The sequence below is a fragment of the Meleagris gallopavo genome, chromosome 29 (assembly GCF_905368555.1).
Source record: "Meleagris gallopavo chromosome 29, MGAL_WU_HG_1.1, whole genome shotgun sequence".
Taxonomy (NCBI): Eukaryota; Metazoa; Chordata; class Aves; order Galliformes; family Phasianidae; genus Meleagris; species Meleagris gallopavo.
Window position 1 is genome coordinate 1,998,244 of NC_139432.1, and position 21,939 is coordinate 2,020,182.

A 21,939-nucleotide genomic window follows, 5' to 3' on the forward strand; every position below is an offset into this window, starting at 1 on the left:
GCTGACGCCTGCTAGCTGGGAGCTCCACGGATGCAAGTTCCCAGCTTAAGTCTTCCCCGTGTTCAAAGAAAAACCAGCAACTCCACCCCCTTGCAGCCTCCCCCCAGGACCGCCTTCCTCCCCCCTCCAAGCTCACCCAGGCTGCCCACCCCTTCCCCACGGTGCTGTAGCCCCTCACCCTGCTATGGGGGCCCACACCCTCACCTGTGCTACCCCCTGGCTGTGCGCTGACCTCTGAGATCCTGCCCTAAGCATCCTCTCCCCTAGACCTCCACCTGCTTCCCAGAGCAGCCCACCCCATCAGTTTGGGCCTGGGTCACCGGCAGCTCCCCTGTTTTCCCCATACACCCTCCTGTGAGCCTCAGGTCCGTGCTGCTCTCACCGATCCCTGCTTGCTGCTCTGTGCCACCCACTCACCCACTCCTTCCTTAGAGCAGCGCTGGCCCAATCCAGCCCCGTCCACCCCCAGCTCTGCTCTGCTCTTCTGTCCTACACTGACAACCAGATCATCATCCTCCGGCTGGGGGGTGTTTACACCCAGGCGCCTCCATCTCCCCCTTCCCGTGCTCCTTTATCCCCATCAGAAGAGAGCACAGTGATGCTGCACCCTGATCTCTGCATCCCACCCCCATTCCCAGCTCAGGGTCCTACAGCAGCAGCAGCCATAGTCCGTGCACCGTACGTGGGTGCAAATGTGTTTGGGTGCTGCAGGACAAGAAATATGACACGGGGACCGTGCTCTGATTGATCTGTGTACGTCTCAGCTCACTTTGCTTGCACAGCCCCCAGAGGGGATTTTAATAAACCCAAATGAGAATTGATAAATTGCAGCTAAAGGCACGAGCAGGAGGCCGGCTGGCTGGGGGTGGAGAATGGCTTGATAGGAACATGCCAATGATTTCGCTATTAAACAAATGAGAGCAGAGTCCCTATTTTGCTTTTGCGGCTTTTAGGGGTGCAAAGCAGCTTGCTTTGACTTTTACTTGTTGCTTTTTCCTCCTGGTGGCACTGCTCTCCCTGCTCCATAGGGGCATTTTGCAGCAGAAGGAGTGAAGCAGGAAGCCTGGATGGGACAAGGGGACAGAACCCCCTGCATTCAACCCCTGGGCCATGAAAAATTCCCCTGGGAGAGCAGAGCATCCCAGGGGCAGCTCCTTTCCCTGCTGCCTCCGGGCTGGAGGAGTTTCTGCTCCCTCTGCTGGCTCCAGATCCAGCTCCAACGTGTTCTTATGCTGGATCTGGGCACTGCAGCATCACATTGGGATCACAGCCCCCCTGGGGACATAGGGACATGGGAACACTTGGCTCTTGGCTGCACTTCACCTTAATCCCAAGAAGGGCTTCCCAAGAAGAATGCAGAGCATCCCACAATTGATTCCCCCCAGCTCAGTTTTTGTCCAGCTCTCCAGGCAGCACCCAACCCCCAGAGAGCAGCAATGAGAGCCCACACTCTGCCCAGTGCCTCCCATCCTCATGTGCCCCACATCCCCATCACAGCAGTGCTTGCAGGACAAGCAGCACCTTCCTGCACCAGCCAGGAAAGGGTTCAAGGAGTCAAATACAAAATTCTGTATCATTTTCCTTCTTTTTAGAAGAATCAGATCCCCATTTCTAAATTTTTGGAAGCATGACCTGGAGTATACCACTCTCCTTGCACAGTCTCCTTGTCCCTTTTCTAGGCCAGGCACCCAGCTGCCTGGCAGGATGGGACTCCAAGAACCAAGGGGATGTGGCACTGAGGCACACAGCCAGTGGGCACGATGGGGATGGGTTAGGTTTGGGGATCTGAGAGGTGCATCCCAACTTTTACAATTCTATTACCCTAAGAGAACCTGAGGGACTGACAACTTGGAGAGCAGCCCTGAGGAGAAGGATTTGGGTGATTTGATGAAAGACTCAGTATGAGCTGGCAATCTGTGCTTGCAGCCCAGAAGGCCAACCATGGGTTATATCAAGATCAGTGTGACCAGCAGGGTGAGGGGTGATTCTGCCCCTCTGCTCTGCTCTCATGAGACCCCACCTGAAGTACTGCATTGTTTTGGAGCTCATAGCACAAGAAGGACACGTTGGAGTTACTGAAGAGGGTCCAGAGGAGGGCCACAAAGATGGTCAGAGAGCTGGAGCACATCCACTATGAGGACAGGCTGAGAGAGCTGGGGCTCTTCAGCTGGAGAACAGAAAGCTCTATGGGGGCTTTATAGCCCTTCCAGTACCTGAAGGGAGCCGACAGGAAAGCTGGGGTGGGACCTTTTAGAAGGGCAGGTAGTGATGGGACAAGGAGAAGCGGTTTTAAGCTGGAAGAGGGGAGATTTAGACTAAATATTAGAAAGAAATCCTTTGCTGTGTGGGCAGTGAGACGTTGGAACAGTGATGATGTGGATGCCCCTTCTGGGAGGTGTTCAAGGCCAGGCTGGATGGGGCTGTGAGCAACCCAGTTTCAATTGAAAAGCAGCACTTTGTCAACACGACGTGTGGGCCGATGGGCTTCTCTGGGCCCCTCCATAGCAAATCCACGTCAAGGAGGCAGAGGGGAGATCGCAGGACAATTTCCCCATAGAACAGAGCCCTGGCGGCCGCCGGAGGGCAGCAGCTCCGCAGGGAGGGAGGGGGATTTGGGGAGGGTGAGGGGGGAAGAGAGAACGCTGAGAAATTTCTTTTCTGGCCAAGAAAAGTGCCGCTCCTGGAGCAGAGAAAGCCTCGGTCCCCGTGTTGTCTCCTTCTGAGGGTCCGGGCAGATGCAATGAGCCCTATGCACGCACAGCGGGTGGGGTTGTGCGGATCTGTGCCTGCTGGCTTTGAGAGAAAACCAGCACAACCAGCAGAGAATCAGCTCCAAATCACGCAGCCCAGTCTGAATTTCCCTCCTTTCGTGATGTCGGGTTTGTACCCATCCTCCTGCACAGCTCCGGAGCCGTTCCAGCAGGGATTTTCCCACCTGAAAGGCTGCTGAGAACCCCCACTTTCATTGCAATATGCATGTGCTCTGTTTTCCCTCAAATCCTCACGCTCTGAAGCAGCTCAGCCTCAGCAAGTTTAAAACCCCCGCGGCCGAAAGGGTTAACGAAGGGAGGGAGGGAGCGAGGTTTTGCAAGCAATTAAACCCAGCAGAAGAGCCTATGGGAACAAGCCTGTTACAGCGGGTCAGCAGCGCCCTGCACTTTGTGCCCAGGTTCATTAAGCCCTTTTATGAACCGAGTAGAGGGAATAAGCACCGGGAGCCCCCGGGGGACAGGACGGGAGGAGGCACTGCCCGACTCCAATTCGAGTGACGAAGCAGTGTAGCGTAGCTTCCTCCGGCCGGCCCGCTCCGTGTGTATGTGTGTGACACACACCCAGCGCATGATTCATCCCTTGGACGGCTCAAAACCATCTCAAAATCGCACGGCGGGGCCATCCCACATCCCTATAGCCGGGGTTCGGAGGAGGAGATGGAGGAACTCCGTGTCGCTTTCAGCATCCTGGTGCTCTGCGCTGCTGGCAGCTGGGGTAGGTGTGGGGCTGGAATGCTGGGTTTGCCCTGACGCTGCATGCAGCGCTTGGGTTGCATGCTGTCATCCCTAAACCCTGGGATTCTCTTCTTTCCCACGCTGTCGGGGAAATCGCTCAGAGGGGCAGTGGGCAGAGGGTGACCTCAGCACAGATCCCCATTTCTGAATTTTCCTAATTTTCGGGGCTCCCCGCTTTGTTCTCACTTTGGGCAGAGTGATCTCAGCCCCTCTACCTATGCAGTGCTTGGCTGTGGTGCTGGTTTGTAGTGGGAGCATTGGGGTGGGCTCTGCCAGCAGGCAGCAATGGCAGCGCACAGGGCCAGCAGTTCCATATCCATCTCATTTTGAGGGTCAGCATTAATGTATCACATCCTTTTTTCTCCTGTTCTTTTGGTGCTGGTCTTTCAAAGCCCCGATTTCTGGCACCAGCACAAAAACAGTTTGCTTTGTTCAGAACTTTCCATGCGTTGTGAAGGAGCAGCCCGGGGAAGGGAACATCCTCTCCAGGTGCGTTCCTGAGCTCAAAGTTTCCAGAAAGCAAATCCTGCAGCCACAAAGGGGTGTTGTTCAGCTCCCGGTCTGTAAATCAGCCCCATTGTTTCAGAGACCCGACCCGAGGGGATTTGGGTCAATGTTATTTTGGTTAAAGAATGCTGGATTCGGTGAGTGCCCAGGAACAGCCCGAGGCTGGGATGTGCTGAGCCAGCTGTATGGATGCGCTCACCCCTGGGAGAGTCTGAGTTTGTAGGGCTACACTTTTGGGGCTGTGCATTTAACCCATCCCAAAACCAGCCTGGGCCATCTCCTCTGCAGGAAGATGCTGGTAAATGAGGAAATATTCCAAGAAATGACGTAGCCTTGGATGGAGTGAGCAGGAGCGGCCAAAAAAAAGCCAAGCTCCCTATTGCTTAGTCAAGCAGAAAACCCAGAGATGATGTCAAAACAGCTTGTATCTTCACCAAGTTTTCTAAACCATCCTTATCAAGATTTCTGCATGTTAGCAGGGGGAAAAGCTGGCTCACACAGCACGTGGGGTGTAGGCTGAGGTCTGAGTAATTTTTCCCAGCCAGGGAAGGGGGATGCTCAGCCACAGACATGGGTTGGGGCATTCCAAGTGCATCACTTGGAGTGTGCTGTCTGAACACTCCTTGACCTCAACGGTGCTTCCCATACTGCTCATGTCAGCACCCCATGTTCCATGTGTTGGGATTTCTTGTTTTTTATTTGAAGGCTTGAGTAATTAGGAGCAGCTCATTTTAGGAGGCCAGCTGTTTTCGTAGTAATGAAAACAAATAAATACAGCTTTTGTGCTTTGGTTGGTTCACTTTTATGGCTGGGGAAAAAAAAAAAAAAAAAAAAGCCAAGACCTAAAAATGAATGGGAAAAAAAAATAAATCAGATGCACAGAGTTTATTAGCTTAGGCTGTGCTGGAATCTTGTTAACCTGCTCACAGCCAGGCAGCACTGAGGGCTGAGAGCAGGCTGTGCTCAGCCTTCAGCATCTCCTGCTCTCCTCCAGCCCATTTTTGTGCCCACAGCACCACAGCATCTTTGCTCCTTGACGCATCCCACTGTGTCCAGCCATGCAAACAAAGCTGTAGATGACAAAATAGGGATATTTCCCAAGGCAGGAGGTGAGGCTGGCCACAATCCCCTTCATGTTCACATAGTGATAAGGGCCCTGTGTTAAGCACTGCTGGCGCCTGGAGGATTTGGGCTCCTCCCAGTGGGCCAGAGCTGCATCCAGTTGTGTGTTGAGCACACCAAGAATGGCTCAAAACAGTGCTGGAGGATGGGGAAAAGCCCTGCATCCTCATAAACATACTCTGGTGATGGGGCAGAGCACCCAATTTGTGGTCCCATGTGCCAAAATCAGGCAGAAAATGGGATCCCCAGCATGGAAGGAGGCTCCTGGGCACCTCTCTTCCATCCCAACCAAGGGGTCACAGTGCTGCTGAGTGATGTTAGTGAGGCACAGGGCTCCCCTGAGTTTTGCAGTTCAGAATGCTGCTCCCAGCTTTGGGCACGCAGCCCCAAGGCTCCCACAGAGGCTTTCTCGTTGTGATAAGCTGCAGCTGGGGGTTTTGGTGTATGCTGAGAGCTCCGGGTGTGGATACAAACCCCAAAACTGAGCAAACACAAAATGCTGCAGGGCCATGTGTCTAAGCGTGGTGGCATTCTCTGTGTCCCAGCATTGTGCTCAGCTCCCTGTGCCACCATGTTCATGCAGGAATATGCATCTACACTGCACAACACTCTGAATACCAGAGGGTGCAGACAGCTGTAGCTGTGGCTCTGCCCAAAGCCCAGACCTCACCGTTCTGCTGTTTCCTCTTTGTGTTTCACAATGTATTTCCTCCCACTTTTGCAGAAAACACTGAGGCTGCAAAGGGAGGGCCCTGGGCAGGGAACAGGGGAGCATGGGAGGATTGCAGCAACTCCACACCGATACCAAGTGGTCCCAGGTCTGCAATGGGGGGCACACAGCACCTATAGGGCCCAGCTGCCCCAGGGATGCTGGGGACCACTGTGTCTCAAGAGAGAAGAAGAGCTGAAGGTGATGACTCCATGGCCATGTCCCCATCCCCTCATTGCATCAGCTTTGAAACCAGAGAGCCATGCAGTTGCCACCTCTGCCCTCTCTGCCCCAGTGGGTGCTGGTGGCTTTGGGGCCCCATTAATGGTTGTGATGTCCTCCAACTGAGGTGTCTCCCAACATCCTCAGTGCCAGTTCCACTGGTGGAACCCCGGTTTTACCCAGAGCAGTATCACAAGCAGCTGTCAGCTTCATTTTGGACAGGAACCACTTCTCTCACCTTCATTCCCAATGCTGGGGCAGGTGGGACAAGAGCTTGCTGCACCCAGAGCTCACCACAGCCCCAAAATGCCCACAGAGAGGCACCAGAGATGATGTCTCCCAGGGCTGCAGAGTCAAGGTCACAGTAAGGAGCTGGCACTGGGCTGCCAGGAGATGTCAGCAGGATGGAGCCCAGCTGGTGTTGGGCTGGGGGAGGTGGCTATTAAAGGAGTAGGGAGGGAAAAATTGAATTTGGGGGCTGGGAAGGGGATGAGGATATGCAGGTGGGATGGTGATGGTGATGGTGATGGTGATGGTGATGGTGATGGTGATGGTGATGGTGATGGTGATGGTGATGGTGATGGTGATGGTGATGGTGATGGTGATGGTGAGTAGGCAGTGACAGCTCTCTGTTTTGGTGTTCCAAGGGAGTAACATCTGTACTACCCGAGGGGTGACCTCCTGCAAGCAGTGCCTGGCTGTCAGCCCACTCTGTGCATGGTGCTCTGCAGAGGTGAGTGCTGGGGCTGGGCTTTGGGATGGTGTGTTGCAGCTACATCCATTTCCATCTGTTTCCACTGTGTCTGAACACAGCCCTCAGTGGCATCTGGTAGCGACTATAACAGTGTGCACCGTGGAGTTCAGTCTGAGTTCCTTCTTCGGTCTCCAAATCTGCCTCTTTTCTGGGTGGGAGCTCTGGGGAGTGCTGCTTTCTTCCATTGAGAACTCATTTTGTCTCAAACTATATGCTTAGAAAGTTGGTTCCCTTTTGGTTTGCTTCTTGAAAGCTCCTTGTGAAGTTCTGACTAAAAGGAATCTGATTCATGGAAAGGCTGGAAAGGGGATTTAGGAGAAGGAAAAATAATACTGATTAGAACTCGAGTTTGGCTTTAAATGTCTTTTAACTGTGGGATTATGGGGGATGGGAAGATGAGGTTCCTGCTTTAGGTTATGGAGTTAAAGGAGATGTAAGTGTAGAGCTGTGGCTCTGAAATCCACTGTCTGGGTGTGGGTGAGATGTGGGAAGATGTGCCACTATGCTCTCCAAAAATGCTGCCCTTAGGGTTGGTCTATCAGGGATGTAAGAGGGGAAGTTCCCAGCAATGATGCATCTGGTGAGCTGTAGATAAAGGGGACTTAAGGCTGCAGGGCTCAGTGAGGCACTGCTGTAACAATGCACTCCTTGTGCCTTGCAAGAAAGCACTAAGAAAAGACTTGTCTTTGTCTTCTCCTTCTGCAAATGTGGAATTCTCATCCACAAGTGGGGAGAAGACCAGGAACTTTATCTGAGCTGTGGGATGATCTCCCAGTTGCTGCCCACCTGCAGGTCCCAGCAGATCCCATTGCACCTCCCAGCATCTTCCCATCGCAGGCTGCACAGGATGCTCGTGCAGATGAGCCCCACTTGTCTCCTGCAAGGAGTGGCTGAATTTGTGCCGTGATAAGGACTCAATCCTCCATCTGCTCCTTCCCAGCCTGGGCTGCTGGTGTGTTAACGCTGCAGTGGGGGCTGCTATGCTTCTAGCTTTTAGTTGTGCCTTTTTTTTTTTTTCCTTTTCCCCCAGATCAGCAAAGGTTTCCAAAAAAGGCAATATTTCAGCGCTGTTTGGGGTTGTGCTCATGGACAGACGTGACAGGCGGTGAAGAAACATCCCACTGCCAGCAGCTGGGCTGTGCAAGCTGCTCACAGCTCTGCCTCCAACATCTGGAGAGCATTGTCTTAATTTAGCAAATGAGGGCTTTTTTCTAAGGGTTTGTTTAATATCCCTGGGGTGGGGGAGGTCTCCGATCCCCCTCCCTACTTAAAGGGAGAGCAACCTTTCTTGTGCTCCTTCCTTTCCCACTCAGGGTTAACAGTTACTCCTGCTCCGTCCTGGCTTTGGACAAGAGGAGGATTTTGTTGCTGTTTCTTGTGATCACTGAGCATTGAAGTAGTAGAGGACAGCTGACTTTTCTTTATTTCTCCGGAACCCTGGACCACCCCTAGCAGCTAATGGATGTGCCCACCTACTCACTTTCCCTTTTGGGAAAAGCCAGCTGATCCTTAGAGCTCTGAAATCACTTTAGAGAGTATCGTGGCAAATTTTCCAGGGTCTCACCCACCCAAAATGTCATTTGCTCCATTCCCCTCAGAGAGCAGGGAGAGGCAGTGCTGGGCCAGGGCTTGCCTTCGAGAAACTCTGGAAGCTTTTAGTTTAATCTGCAGATGTCTGTGCTTTGGGTCCTCCCACCAGCTCTCCTGCAGAGAATCTCTCCCTGTATGTGGTTGCCTATGAGATGAAAATGGAGATGCCCTGGGGATGTGCAACATGCTGCAGTGGTGATGGTGTGGGATAGGGCTGGCTCTGACAGCACCATGCCTGGCCCTGTCCTTGCTTTTGGGGTTTAGAGGTGGAGATTGGGGGTGAACTCATGGGGTACCCAGTCCCAGAGAGAGCTTGTGCAGGTGGGGGGCTGAAACCCTGGTCAGAGAATGACAGAGTTGGTGAGAGGTTGGAAGAGGGACTTCTGGAAGTAGCTGGTCCAGCTGTCCAGAAGGGATGTGAACTGGGGAGCATCTGCCAGGGTCTGTGGGGTGGTTTGTGATGGAGGTGGGACCCCCTGCCTGCAGCATCTCCTTCATGGGGAGGCCCTACTGGTGCCACCAGGGCTGTGCTGGTGGGTCTGAGCTGCCTCTGAGCCACTCCAACTGAAGTTCCTGCAAGTGCCAAGTCAACATCCTTTAGGAAAAGGAGAGGGATGTTGTTCTGGAGTGAAAGAGCTTCTGCATGGGTATCTCTCAATAGGAATTATACCACTGATCCTGGAAGGGGATGGGTATCACCAAAGTGTCCAGAGTCATAGTTTAAAAGCCTTTCTGCCCATTCTGCCTCTCAACCTCATCTCTCTAGTGCTTTCCCTGCTCAGGACAGGAACGTGTGTAATTACCGATGGGTTCTTTCCTGAGTCCAAAGCACCTGGGAAAGCTCTTGGTGGCTATGGGGAGATAGGACTCTGGAGGTCCAATGGCCTCAAGGGCTCTGTGCTCTGCAGTAGGAACCCATGGGGTGAGCTGGAGGGGTGCAAGGAGTTCATGTGGATGGACAACATGTCCTGTGCACTGCAGTGTGCTGCGTGGGGAGGAGTGGGAGGCCACCAGGGAGGAACACGCCTGCTGATGTATTTTCTGGCTATTGCTTGGGCTGAGGGAGGAGAAAAAGGCAGACAAAGGCCACTGCTGCCAGGGAGGGCCTCCTGATGCTGTTTGCACTTTTCCCCTTGTTTGCATAAAGCACACAAATCAGTTCCTGGGTTCAGCCCACCTGGCTCTGGGGGAGCCGATACCCTGGGCAGGAGCTGCGGTGATGCTGGGGGGAGCAGATCTGCTTCTCTCCCCTCCCAGGACTCTGAATGGAGAAAGCTCCGTGCTGTGGGAGGGAACTGGGAGAGCCCCACTGAGGGGAGGGCAGCAGCAGAGGAATTCTTCCCTTATTAGTCTTGATGGGAAATGTCACCCATCTCTGGGACTGCCCAGACCCCTCTGCATACCCTGCAATAAGGGCAGGAAGCTTTCTAGGAAACTCGGGGGGGTTGGAGCCCTGCTGTGACTTCACACTTTCCATTTCCTGCTTCTGACAGACCCTTGACTGCCTCTCCCACAGCCTGATAGACTTTTTGCTCCTTCTCTCCTTATTTGGGTCTCTTTCCCTCCTGCTGGGCTCCAGCAGGAAGCTGGGGAGCTGCTGATAAGCTGAACAGCTCTGAGATAGGAGCACTGGGCTCTCCTGCAGCAGAACCGAGTTTGCTCACAGCAAAATTCTGACGATTGCATTGAACACTGGGGAGAAGTTGGGTCATCTTTTCACAACATTTAGAAAAGATAACAATAAAAAAACCCCAAAAGATGTTCAGTTGCCCGTGCTTCTGCTCTGCTTCACCCTCTTTGTGCGCACACACAATTAGAGCAATTTCCCTCTTAGCTTTGCTAAAATCCCAGTACGAGGCTCCAGCTCCTGGATCTCAGCAGGGGTTTGGCTCAGAGGAGTTGTCCATCTCTCCTGACCATGTCCTGTCCCACAGGAGCTGGCACAGTCATCCCCACGTTGCGACCTGCTCACCAACCTCCTGCAGAATGGCTGTGGGAAGGACTTCATCGAGTTCCCCAGGAGCAGTGTTACAGTCCTGGAGGAGCGGCCGCTCAGTGATAAGGGCTCAGGGGGGTCCACCACCACCCAAATGAGCCCCCAGAGGATCCAGCTGAACCTGCGGCCAGGTAAGAGTCTGTAAGATGCTGTGGGAGTAACCCAGAGAGGTCAAATGATGGATGAGCCATCACCACAGCCATCCAGATGAGGTTGTCTCACAACCGTTGAGGGCAATGCCAGACTGGGGCTGTGACAAACCCCCCAGCAGTGTCCCCAGTTGGGCAATCTGGTGGCTGATGGGTGCCATTCATTCTCTCGTCTCAATCCTGCAGGACCCCAGGAGGTAGGATGGGATGAGGCTTCAACATTTCATGGGCTATTCATGAAGCTATTCAAACTTTAGCTACTGATTTCTTGGTGCCATAAAGCTGACGCCGAGCTTTCACATAAGACCTTTCACATAAGACCTATATAAAGGGGCTTTGAAATAAATATTCACATTTTACTCCCCCTATTTGATGTCCCCTTTGGTGTCACCCATCAGGGATTTGGGGGAAGTGGAGAAAAATGGTGCCTTTGCTGTGGTTGTGCTCTTCAACACACAAAACCCAGCCCTGCCGTTATTATCCATCCGCTCATGGATGTCCTAGCAAGAGCAAATTTTGGATCTGTGAGCTCATTCAAGCCCCAGGATCAGCTGTTAGTGGCTGATAGCACATCCTTAGTGTTGGCTAAGGGGTCATCCTGAAATGAATGACAGCAGCTCTGATGTGTCCTCCCCACCCAATGTGGATGTGTAGCTGCTGAGAGGCTGTTGCTGTCTTTAGATCTAAAGGCATTTGGCATGAGATAATGTGCTGTGTTTAGGGAGAAACAGTCTTCAGCTTGAAAGTGAAGACCAAATGGTGAAGGTTATAACTAGGGCACATCCCACGAGCTCAGTCCTCATGGTTTTAGCTCAGTGAGGAAGAGCAGATGTTCTGTGGGGACAAAGTTGGGACTTCTGCCTGCACGGAGGTACAGACAGGTTGGGGTTCTTGATTTTTTGAAAGCACCTTTTCCATCCTGAAGATCAAAAATCTCAGATGTGCAGATTGAGAAGGAAACATGAAAGCAATAATTAAAGTTGATTAAAGCTTTTTTCTTGACATGAGAGGTAGTTTGAGCAGGCAGCAGCTGTGTCCCAGCTTGCATTTCAAAGAAGCACTTTCGAAGATCAACAAGAAGGAAGCTTTGTCTCTTCTAAAAAGCAGAAAGAAAAGGTCAACCCTAACTGCTTCGGTGTTTTTATTTTTCAAAGTGTAGAAGTCATCGATGCTGGCCTGTTCCCCAGAAGGTTCTGTGTAAGGAGGTTTTTGTTTTGATGGGAAATGTTTCATCAAAAACCTTGGTAGCAGGAGCTGGGAGGAGCTCAGGGGAGCAGGAAGGAAGAGGAATGGAGAACCCAGGAGATTCTTGGGGGCCTCAGGTGCTCAGAGAGTCTTGAAGCAGCCACAGAGTCCCCTGGATGTCCCCATAAGTCTGTCTGCCTACATGTAGGGTGTTTCACTCCATCCACTGTGTGTTGGCTGCGCTTATCACAGAACAATCAGGGGACTCAGCTCTGAGCAGGAGAGTCTTCTCAGGCCTTAATAGTGGGAGGCCTGGAGAACAGGAGCTGTGGGGCACTTTGCCTTCTTACGTACAAGCACCCTGCCGTGAGTTATTTACTCCTTTGAGTGCCCAGCTGTGGTATTCTCCTCCCAACAGCTTTAGGCCATCTCCTGGGGCTTCTGGGGGACAATCTCTTACTCCTCTGCCCTGTCCCATTACAGATGACTCCCAGACATTCCGTGTCCAAGTGCGCCAAGTAGAAGACTATCCCGTGGACATCTACTACCTAATGGACCTGTCCAACTCCATGAAGGATGATCTGAGGAACATCCAGAACCTGGGTACCAAGCTGGCCAGCGAGATGCGCAAGCTCACCAGCAACCTTCGCATCGGCTTTGGGGCCTTTGTGGACAAGCCCATTTCCCCCTACATGTACATCTCTCCTCCAGAAGCCATCAGGAACCCTTGTTATGAGTAAGTCTCAGGCTAAGGGAGGTCTGTAAGGATGGGGCAGCATTGAACTGTGTTTGCACACCCATGGAAATGGATTTCAGCAGGGTGTTTGGTTTCGGGACCAAACAACATTTTTGTTGAGGATCTAAGAAAATTTCTCCTAAAAAAACTCCCAGCAGGACAGAGGCTAGGAGATGACCTGAGTCCAGCTTCGCTATAACGTGACAGATATTTACAAGGTCCTTCACCAACTGTGCCCTCAGGCTCCCAGTGTAGTCAGTTGGATCCCTCCGTCACATCCAGATGAGAATCACAGGATGTGAAATGGCTGCAGGGTGGAGATGGGAGCTGGAAGCACCTATGAGGCTCGTGCCCTGATAACTTTTTTCCCACAGGATCGGGGAAAAGTGCTTGCCCATGTTTGGATACAAACATGTCCTGTCGCTCACAGACGAGGTGATGCGCTTCAACGAGGAGGTGAAGAAGCAGAGCGTCTCAAGGAACAGGGATGCACCTGAGGGTGGCTTCGATGCCATCATCCAGGCCACCGTGTGTGATGTAAGGGTTAACGAGGCCTGGCTGGGGCTGGAGAGGGTCACCAGGCTCAGCCTAGGGCTTGGCACAGAGTACCTGCTGTACCAGGACAGAGCCATAGGCAGCTAGCCTGAGATCTAGACAGGGTGAACATTCAAGGGGATTTCTAGGTCCTCAGCCAAGAAGAGGGAAGAGCAGAGCCTTTATGGGGTCCTGGGAGGTGAGAGGAGCAGAACAGGTGCTCTGGGGACTGGCATGTTGATCCCATGTCAGCCTTGCAGTAACCACCCAGAAGAACATCATCTTTGCCTGCACCTTGATTTTGCTGGAGATGGAGATACGTCCCTCAATTGTTAGCCACCATGATAACCACTCTAGCAAATCAAAGCTTGTCTTTCACCTTCCCAAGCTATGACCAGAGGTGGCAGCGAGGGCAGCAACGAGGTGCTGATGTAGGGCACTCACTGCTGCACCACTAGAAACTGCCTTTGGCTGCAGGAGAAAATTGGCTGGAGGAACGACGCGTCCCACCTGCTTGTCTTCACCACGGATGCCAAGACGCACATCGCACTGGATGGCAGGCTGGCTGGTATCGTGCAGCCCAACGATGCCCGGTGCCACATTGACAAGGATAACTTCTACTCAGCCTCTACCACACTGGTAAATCCCAACGCAAGTGTGTGGTTGGGGGGCCCAAATCTCCTGTTGGTGATGAGAGGGGTGGTCCATCTGTGCTTGGAGAGCTTGATGGAGTGGCTGGGAGTGCACGTTCACAGGGTAAGGTCTCTTTCTTTCTCCAGGACTATCCCTCTCTGGGCCTAATGACCGAGAAGCTCTCACAGAAGAACATCAATTTGATCTTTGCTGTGACGGATACAGTTGTTGGTCTCTACCAGGTAATGGCTGCCATGCAGAAACCTGCATGGGGGGCTGCTGGGGTCCTGAAAAGGACACTGCAGCTGGCCACAGATGACTGGGCACAGCCTGGTTGTCCTCCATTCTCAGAGCACCCTGGGAAGCTTGCATGTGCATGGGAATGGGTTGACCCAACTGTGTTCACCTGTCATGAGCAGACCATCTTTCTTATGCTGTTTCTCCAGAACTACAGTGAGCTGATCCCAGGCACAACTGTGGGCACCTTGTCCAGAGATTCCAGCAATGTCCTGCAGCTCATCGTGGATGCCTATGGGGTGAGTGTGCAGTGCCACCACATCCCAATCCCATGGGCAGCAAGATGTAGGGGCTTCATCTTAAAAGTGCAATCACCCTCACAGGGCACGGACCTTGCCCCAAGTTACTCAAAGGAGAGCTCTGCACCGTGACAATCCCAAAGAAGCTCTCTTTCTCCCCACATAACCACTACAAGCAGCCCATATGCTCCTAGCATCTCCCTAAGCCTTTGGGCTAACTGTGAGCATTTGCCTCCACCCATGTTCTTGGGGACTGTGGGGATGGGAGATCACCCCTGTCCCTTCCCATCCTCTAAAGCATTCCCAGTGGGAAATGGCACGGGATAGCTCTGGGAAGTCTTGGAGCACTTGGCTCCTTTCTTGCATGCATAGGAACATCACTGTGGTGAGGAGGCTGCTGTGGGTGAGCCTCTGTCCAGCTGTCTTCTGCATCATTCCTCTCTGCTCTTCCAGAAAATCCGCTCCAAAGTGGAGCTGGAGGTGCGTGACCTTCCTGAAGAGCTGTCCCTGTCCTTCAATGCCACCTGCCTCAACAACGAGGTTATCACTGGGCTCAAGTCCTGCATGGGGCTCAAGATTGGGGACACGGTGAGGCTCCTGTCTGGGGAGTGCTTTGCTCTCTACATAGTGGTGCAGAGAGCTCACCTGATGCTGCACCTGCACTGTCCGCTCCTCTCCCACTTCCTGGGGGCACAAGTTCTTCAGGGGAAACTGTGATCTCTACTTAGTGAAGAGAGGGTCCAGCTGGGTGAGAGCAAGGAGGAAAAATGCTTATATGAGTCCAGTGGATGCAGAATCTGTGGTCTTTCTGGACACTTATGGACTGATTTTTGCCTAGATACTGTAGTAGGTAAGTGTCCCGCTCAATGCCAGGACAGCTTTGAGAAGCCATAAGGAACTTAGTTCCATTTCTGAGCTGGCTGAGCTTGGGCATGGAGTAGGCTGCAGTGGGAACCCCAACACTGCAACTGTTGGCACCCAATGGGGGTACAAACACCTGGACACACCTTTCTGCCCCCAGGTGAGCTTCAGCATCGAGGCCAAGGTGCGAGGCTGCCCACAGGAGCGTCAGAAATCCTTCACCATCAAACCCGTGGGCTTCAAGGACAGCCTGACCGTGGTGGTGAACTTCGACTGCAACTGTTCCTGCGAGAGCCAGGCCGAGGCCAACAGCTCCTTCTGCAGCAAAGGCAATGGCAGCCTGGAGTGCGGGGTGTGCCGCTGCAACCCGGGGCGTCTGGGCTCACACTGCGAGTGCTCAGAGGAGGAGTACAACCCCTCACAGCAGGACAACTGCAGCCCGCAGCCAGGACAGCCCCTCTGCAGCCAGCGTGGTGAATGCATTTGTGGGCAGTGCGTGTGCCACAGCAGTGACTTTGGCAAGGTGACGGGCAAGTACTGCGAGTGCGATGACTTCTCCTGCGTCCGCTTCAAGGGTCAGATGTGCTCAGGTGAGCATTGTGTTCAGGGGTGTGGGTTGTGCTGGTGAGGTGTTTTTGCTGCCCAGCGGCATGAAGAAGACAAATGCTAGATTTTTGGGGGCTTGTCACATATGTTGTTCCCGTTGTTGGCTTTCTTAGCCCTGAATCAGCTCTGGGTGCGAAGCAGTGACTCCTGTTTTGGCAGCCTGTGAACCAAAGCCTTGGCAAGGGGCTGGGCTCAGAAGGATACAAGCAGACTTTATCCTTGGAGCCCCACCAGGGTGGCTGGGGGGCATCAAGGGAAGCGGCTTTGCAGTGCCAGCCCCTGCTTGAATCCCACCAGCCCTTCTGGGTCAGGGGTGTTCCTCTGCAGGAAAAATCACCAGGGTGTTAAGGGAGAGGGTGGGGAGAAGCACTGGGATGTGACATTCCTCCTGCTGCCACCCATGGCGCTGCATATTTGCACAGCATTACCCATATCAAGCACAGAGGGCAAAAGGATGCTGATCGAGATGGGCGAGCTGTTAATTAACCCTATCTGTTGTTTCCCAGTTCTGTGCCCAAACCCTTCACTCATTTGGGCCAACCCTGGCTGTGAGCCCAGGGCTGGAGAGGAAATGAGATGGGGGGGGGGGGGTGGAGGAAAGGTGGCCAAGCCCTCCCCGGAGGCACTACCCACAAATCCCATTTTTGGCAGCCAATGCCCTGTCTGACCCCACTGCCATCAGTCACATCACATTTCGCCATATCTCCCCAGCCTTCCCCCACATTTCCATGCACTGTCACACAGCTCAGCACTATTTTCCTGTGATTCAGTTCCTCATTAGCAGGGTTACACATTTATTTCTCATGCCAGTGCCCCTGAGGCCATGTGAATGGATGGTGCCCAGCCCTCCCCAGCTGAGAGCAGAGTGAGCTGAGAGCACTCTGTGTTCAGGATGGGTCGGCGCGTGCCGGCTCTGTGGCATTTCCACCTCTTGCTGTGTCTGGTGCTGGAGTCAAAAATCGAACCGCAATCCAAATAGCTGAGGGCTCTGGCAGGGTTTGAGGACGTCGGTCTGTCTGTCTGTCTGACCGAGCCAGGCAAGCATGCAGAGCTGGCTGGGCTTTTCTCAGCAGTCAGTTTCCCATGTATAGTGGAGGGCTGGGAAATGACAGCAGGGGTTGACCAGATGTCCTGACTGAATCCCTAAAGCTTGGGTAACTCAGACAGAGCTGATTGAGCATCTCCAGCTACTGCCACAGGAGCTGAGACAGCTCAGCATGAGATTTGGCTTTTTTCTCGGTGGGATAAGAGGAGCACTGGGGACACAGCAAACAGCAAAGTGATGGCAACAGCAGTGTCCCACCCTAAGGATGGTGGAATGAAGATGTTCTGGGCGGTTGCTCCACTTTCCTTCACCATGCACCAAGTGCAGGAGCATCCCGTGGGGGTGATCCCCCAGCAGGGATCTATAGGGATCCATTTGAGGGTCCTGATGTCCTCCTGGCTGTCCCCAGGGCACGGAAAGTGCAGTTGTGGGGACTGCCTGTGTGACTCAGACTGGACTGGTGACTACTGCAACTGCACCACACGCACCGACACGTGCATGTCCAGCAACGGGCTGGTGTGCAGCGGCCACGGCACCTGCATCTGTGGCAAGTGTGACTGCACCCAGCCTGGCTCCTACGGGAACACCTGCGAGAAGTGTCCCACGTGCCCAGATGCCTGCACCATCAAAAAGTGAGTTGGGTTGGAAAGCTGGGATGGTTCCATCAGGCCTTGTGCCTGCAGCGTGGTCACCACCCCCCACCCCGCTCCTTTGGGTTGGGGTTACAGAGAGCAAAGGGTAAGAGGGTGCCCTGCCTTGAGGATGTTTGCAGCTCTCAGTACTTCTTCCCTCTTCTTCAGGGAATGCGTGGAGTGCAAGAAGTATGAGCGGGGCACGCTGGTGGAGCAGCAGTCCTGTGGCCGTGTGTGCCGTGATGAGATTGAAACGGTGCAGGAGCTGGGTAAGAGCTGGGATGGAGCACAGTGCACAAGTTTCTGCCTAAAGCATGGGTATTTGAGGCTGTGTGCACCCTCCATGTGTGCCCCCCAGCACGAGGGTTCTGACAGCTACTCACCTCCCCCCCCTCCCCAGGTGACAGGGGCAAGGATGCTGTGAACTGCACCTATAAGGATGAGAACGACTGCGTGGTGCGCTTCCAGTACTACGAGGACTCCAGTGGCAAATCTGTCCTCTATGTCATAGAGGAGCCAGGTAGGGCCTGGCTGGGGCTCTAATTGCAACTCACTGTGGGGGGTCTGCACTAACCTGGGGGTTTTGTACCTCCCAGCCAGGCTCTGGCATGAGTAACAGTGCTGCTTTGTTCCCAGCTCTGTGCACCCGGGCTGTGATTGCCTGCCTCTGTCTCACATTTCCCCACACTGCTAGGTTGTTTCACCCCCCTGCTGAGCTGCCAAGGACGAGCTCAGTCCTCCCATCCCAGTTCTGACTCCAGGGGTCTCATTTTCTTGAGACAGAGCCAGCTCCAGTCGGCCATTCAGGAGTAATGCTGTGATTGCACCCATGGTTGGGGATATGGCACTCCTTGCATGGAGCAAAGCTTTCAGCATTTTTGGAGGCTGCTTTCAGCCTGTGAAGGGGGCTGTGAGACTGCAGAGCCTTCAAACCAAAAGGTTCTGAAAGGAACCCCAGGTCTAATTGCAACAACCCATCCCCTCCACAGCTCCAGCACAGCAGGTATAGGCAGCGTGTGGGGGGAACTGTTGAATGCTCAAAGTTAGAGGTTCTAAAATGATGGAGAATCGAGCATTCGAGAGACCAGAGGAGCCCCCTGTAGACCACAAAACCGTGCCCTTCTATCCCACCAGAGTGCCCGAAGGGGCCAGACATCCTGGTGGTGCTGCTCTCAGTGACGGGTGCCATCCTGCTCATCGGCCTGGCTGCCCTGCTCATCTGGAAACTCCTCATCACCATCCACGACCGCCGGGAGTTCGCCCGCTTCGAGGAGGAGAAGGCCAGGGCCAAGTGGGACACGGTAAGGGTCAGAGGGATGGGTGCATGAGGACATCAGTTCTTCATCCTCTGAGCTGAGTGAATCCAGATCCCAGTTCTCCCAGCATAAGAGCCCAGTCTGTGATCCCCTTCTGCCCATGGTCCTTGTGGAACAGCTCATCGCTGAAGCGTGGCATGGTGGCACAGCAGGACCTGAAGTGGCACCAGCAGTCTGGACACCTGTTGTTCCCAGGGACTGGGCACAGGACACAGAAAATGTCCCAGCTGCTTTTCCCAGTGTATCTCGAGTGCTTTCCTCCAGCATGAGTCTCTTACTCACTACCCATACCAGTGTTCCACCTCATGAGCAGATGGAACATTGCTGCCACGGGATGCTGGAAGGGCTGAGGCACCCACAGTATGAGGGAGGGGGCTGGAATGTATCAGTGTGTCCCTCCCCAGAGGGAAGGGATGGGGGGTTTCTTGCTGGGGCTCTTGCTGCCTTTCCTCCACAACAGCTTTCTCCTGTTCTCCCCATAAAGCCTCATGCAGCACATTATTCCTCCAAAGCTCTGCCCTCTGCATCCAACGGTGCCTCAATTTCCCCAAATGCAGCAACCACCAATGCCAAGCACAAAGTGATGTTGTTTGCTTCTTTTCCAGGGCAACAACCCATTATACAAAGAGGCAACCTCAACCTTCACCAACATCACATACCGTGGGAACATGTAGGATGCTGCACCTGGCGCTGGCTGTGGGATCAGCCCAGGACAGTGGGATCTCCTGGAGTCCAGTTTACAGAAGAGCTTGTGTGTGTGTGTCTGCGTGTAATTCAGCAACCCCTTGGCTGTCTCTGGCCCTGCTATCCGTCACCTCACTGTACTGCAGGGATGTGCTTCCACAGCAAACCTCTCGTCCTTACCTCGGTGGGCCAGCGGCCCCTCCATACACTGAATGTGGTGACATGGGACAATTCTGCCTTGGAGAGACTGTGAACTGCGAGGTGCTCATTTGGCCAAGGGGATTTGGGTAGAGCCCAAGGCTGTGAGCTGTGTTCTCCGGCATGGCCTGTGCTGGAGAAAGCACAATGAACAGCTGCAGCCCCCGTGTTGCCTTGCGGGCTGAAGACACTTGAGCAAACCGGACCACTCCCACTTTTCTGACATTGCTGTGGTCCGGGACAGTGCAAAGCAGTGTCTGAGTTCTGTGTGACCTCCTCCTTCCCTCTATGTGCCACCAGCAGCCACTTTCATGTAGCACCAGCTGTGCTGGTCCCAGCGTCTCCCACCACCGTCCCCCTTCACAAAGCACATGGATGTGTTGTATCCCTTGAGCCTGGCTCTCTGGGGAGCAACCTCCCAGCCTTTCTCTGTGCTGTTTGAACTATGTCATGGTACTGTGCTTGGTTTTCTGTGTGGCTCAGGGTCCAGAAGAGCTGGTAGGAGTCAGGTTGTATCCTGCTGCCTTCAGCTGTGCCTCTCCCATGGTTTTGTCCGCTGTGGAAAAAAATATCCTGGTGACAGAGCTGGGTCAGTTGTTGCTGTGCCTGCCCCATGCAGGTCCTGGTGGCTCTGTTCCCCTTCGTTCTACCAAAAAGCAATGGAGATCCCGTGCCCCATGCCCACCTCTAGTGCCCAAGACTGTTCTGCAGGTGGTGGCTGAGTCCCCTGCCTGTCCCCAGCAGTGGGAATTGGCAACATAAGGGATGGTGCTGAGTGGCATCTGGGGCTGAGCCCTTGGGTGGGCAGAGATTTGCTGCCCCTGTGGGCACTTCCCAGGGCACCAAATAAAAAACCTCAAACACTCAATGGTGTCAGCATCCAGTGCTTGCCCAAGCCAGCAGGCTCAGCCTGGGGAAAGCGGGTGGATGGGTGGATGGCTCTCTCCCTCTCTCCAGGAGACTTTTTGGGTCACAGGGCAGCCCCAAGCCCACTGCAGCCTGCAGTTCTGGCAGTTTCCACTCTTTGCTGCAAGGCAAATAATGCCCATACTTCTGCAGGTCTCTGAAAGTCCTTCAGTGTGCTGGAAAAGCCCCCGAAGGAGGGAAGCTGGGCTGACTTCTGCAGGATCACCGTGGGGGGCAGCTGGGGTGAAGTTCTGTAAGTTGGGAGGGGAGTGCTGACTGGGCACCCACTCATCATTACTTCGCAAAGGGCTGCAGGGACACCTGGTGGCACCTTCCAAAGTAGCACTTTATGAGTACACGAGATGCTGAAAAACACACTGTTTGAAGAGTGCACAGTTGGACTTGTGAGGATGCTGGGGCTGAGTCCTGTAGGGTCATCTCCCAGCTGGGGCAGAAGAGTGGGTTTGGTTCTGACAGCCCCCGTTTGCCATGTGGGATATGAGATGCCCACACTGCACACAGTGGGGTCAAGGGGAGGCTCTGGAGCAGCACTCAATGTCCCCAGCTGTGCTGGGTGGGGGTCAGGGCTGGGTCTTTCCATCCAAGAGTGGCTGCATGGGGGCCTGATCCCACTGGATGCTATGGGTATAGTGCAGAGCTCAGCAAGGAGCAGCTGGAGGGATGGATGTGCACCTGTACTCAGGCCCTGAACATTGTCCCCATCCCTGTGCCACTCTGTCTAATGAAGTTTTATGGTCCCCATTGGAACCCAGTGCTCGCTGGCACAATGGAGCTGAGCCAGAGAATGTCCAAGGCACTCTGTGACATCAGGCAGAATGGTGGCACCAGGCAGTGAGCTTAGTGACAGGTGCAGCTGCCTGGGTATGCCTCAGGCTACCAGGATAATTAATTGACCAGTGGGTAAGTCAGTGGCAGGGTCACTAGAAAGGGGTGACCTGGATGCCAGCAGAGCCCTGAAGTGCCTCTGTTCACACCAGTGTCAGCCAAGGAGGGGATGGACTCCCACAAGCCACTGAAGTCTGACAGCCTTGTAGCCAATGAGGAGCAGCAGCCACCACAGCATGGCTTGGAAGAAGCTGCCAGCTCCAGAGATGTGATGGCCCTCAAGAAGTCCTCCACACCAAGCAGGACCTCTGTGTCCAGTAGAGCCTCCAAATCCAGCAGGACCTCTGTGTCCAGCAGGATTTCTGTATCCAGCAGAACTTCCACATCCAGCAGGACCTCCATAGCTAGCAGGACCTCCAAGTAAGTGAAGGGATGGATGGAGCCTGTGCCTGTCCATGTTTTAGGGTTCCTTCACGCTCCCTGCTCACCCTCAAGCTGCAGGATGGGCTGGGGAGGGTGACAGAATGATGCCCATCTGGCAGGAGGTCTATCCAGCAGTGCGTGATCCTGATGGCTGAGACGTACCCGCCCAGGCAGGAGGTGCGCAGGACAGGCATGCCAAAAGTGGATAAAGCAATTCAGGTGAGGCTGGGCAAACCACAATCC

At 53.8% G+C, this 21,939-nt stretch overlaps 1 protein-coding gene across 2 annotated transcripts; it reads left to right on the forward strand.

Moving 5' to 3' along the window:
- The first annotated feature begins 3,102 nt into the window (after positions 1-3,102).
- On the forward strand, positions 3,103-20,389 carry ITGB3 (integrin subunit beta 3). 2 transcript variants are annotated; one of them, XM_010724492.4, is made up of 15 exons: positions 3,103-3,486; positions 6,714-6,799; positions 10,345-10,537; positions 12,224-12,476; positions 12,851-13,013; positions 13,488-13,649; positions 13,790-13,885; positions 14,090-14,179; positions 14,633-14,767; positions 15,201-15,630; positions 17,101-17,323; positions 17,492-17,592; positions 17,724-17,843; positions 18,458-18,624; positions 19,245-20,389. In XM_010724492.4, exons 1-15 carry the CDS (start codon positions 3,429-3,431, stop codon positions 19,311-19,313), a joined length of 2,346 nt encoding a protein of 781 aa, XP_010722794.2. In that variant the 5' UTR covers positions 3,103-3,428; the 3' UTR covers positions 19,314-20,389. The 2 variants fall into 2 exon arrangements, with proteins under 2 accessions (XP_010722794.2, XP_085067183.1); XM_085211057.1 differs by lacking the exon at positions 6,714-6,799.
- Positions 20,390-21,939: the final 1,550 nt, after the last annotated feature.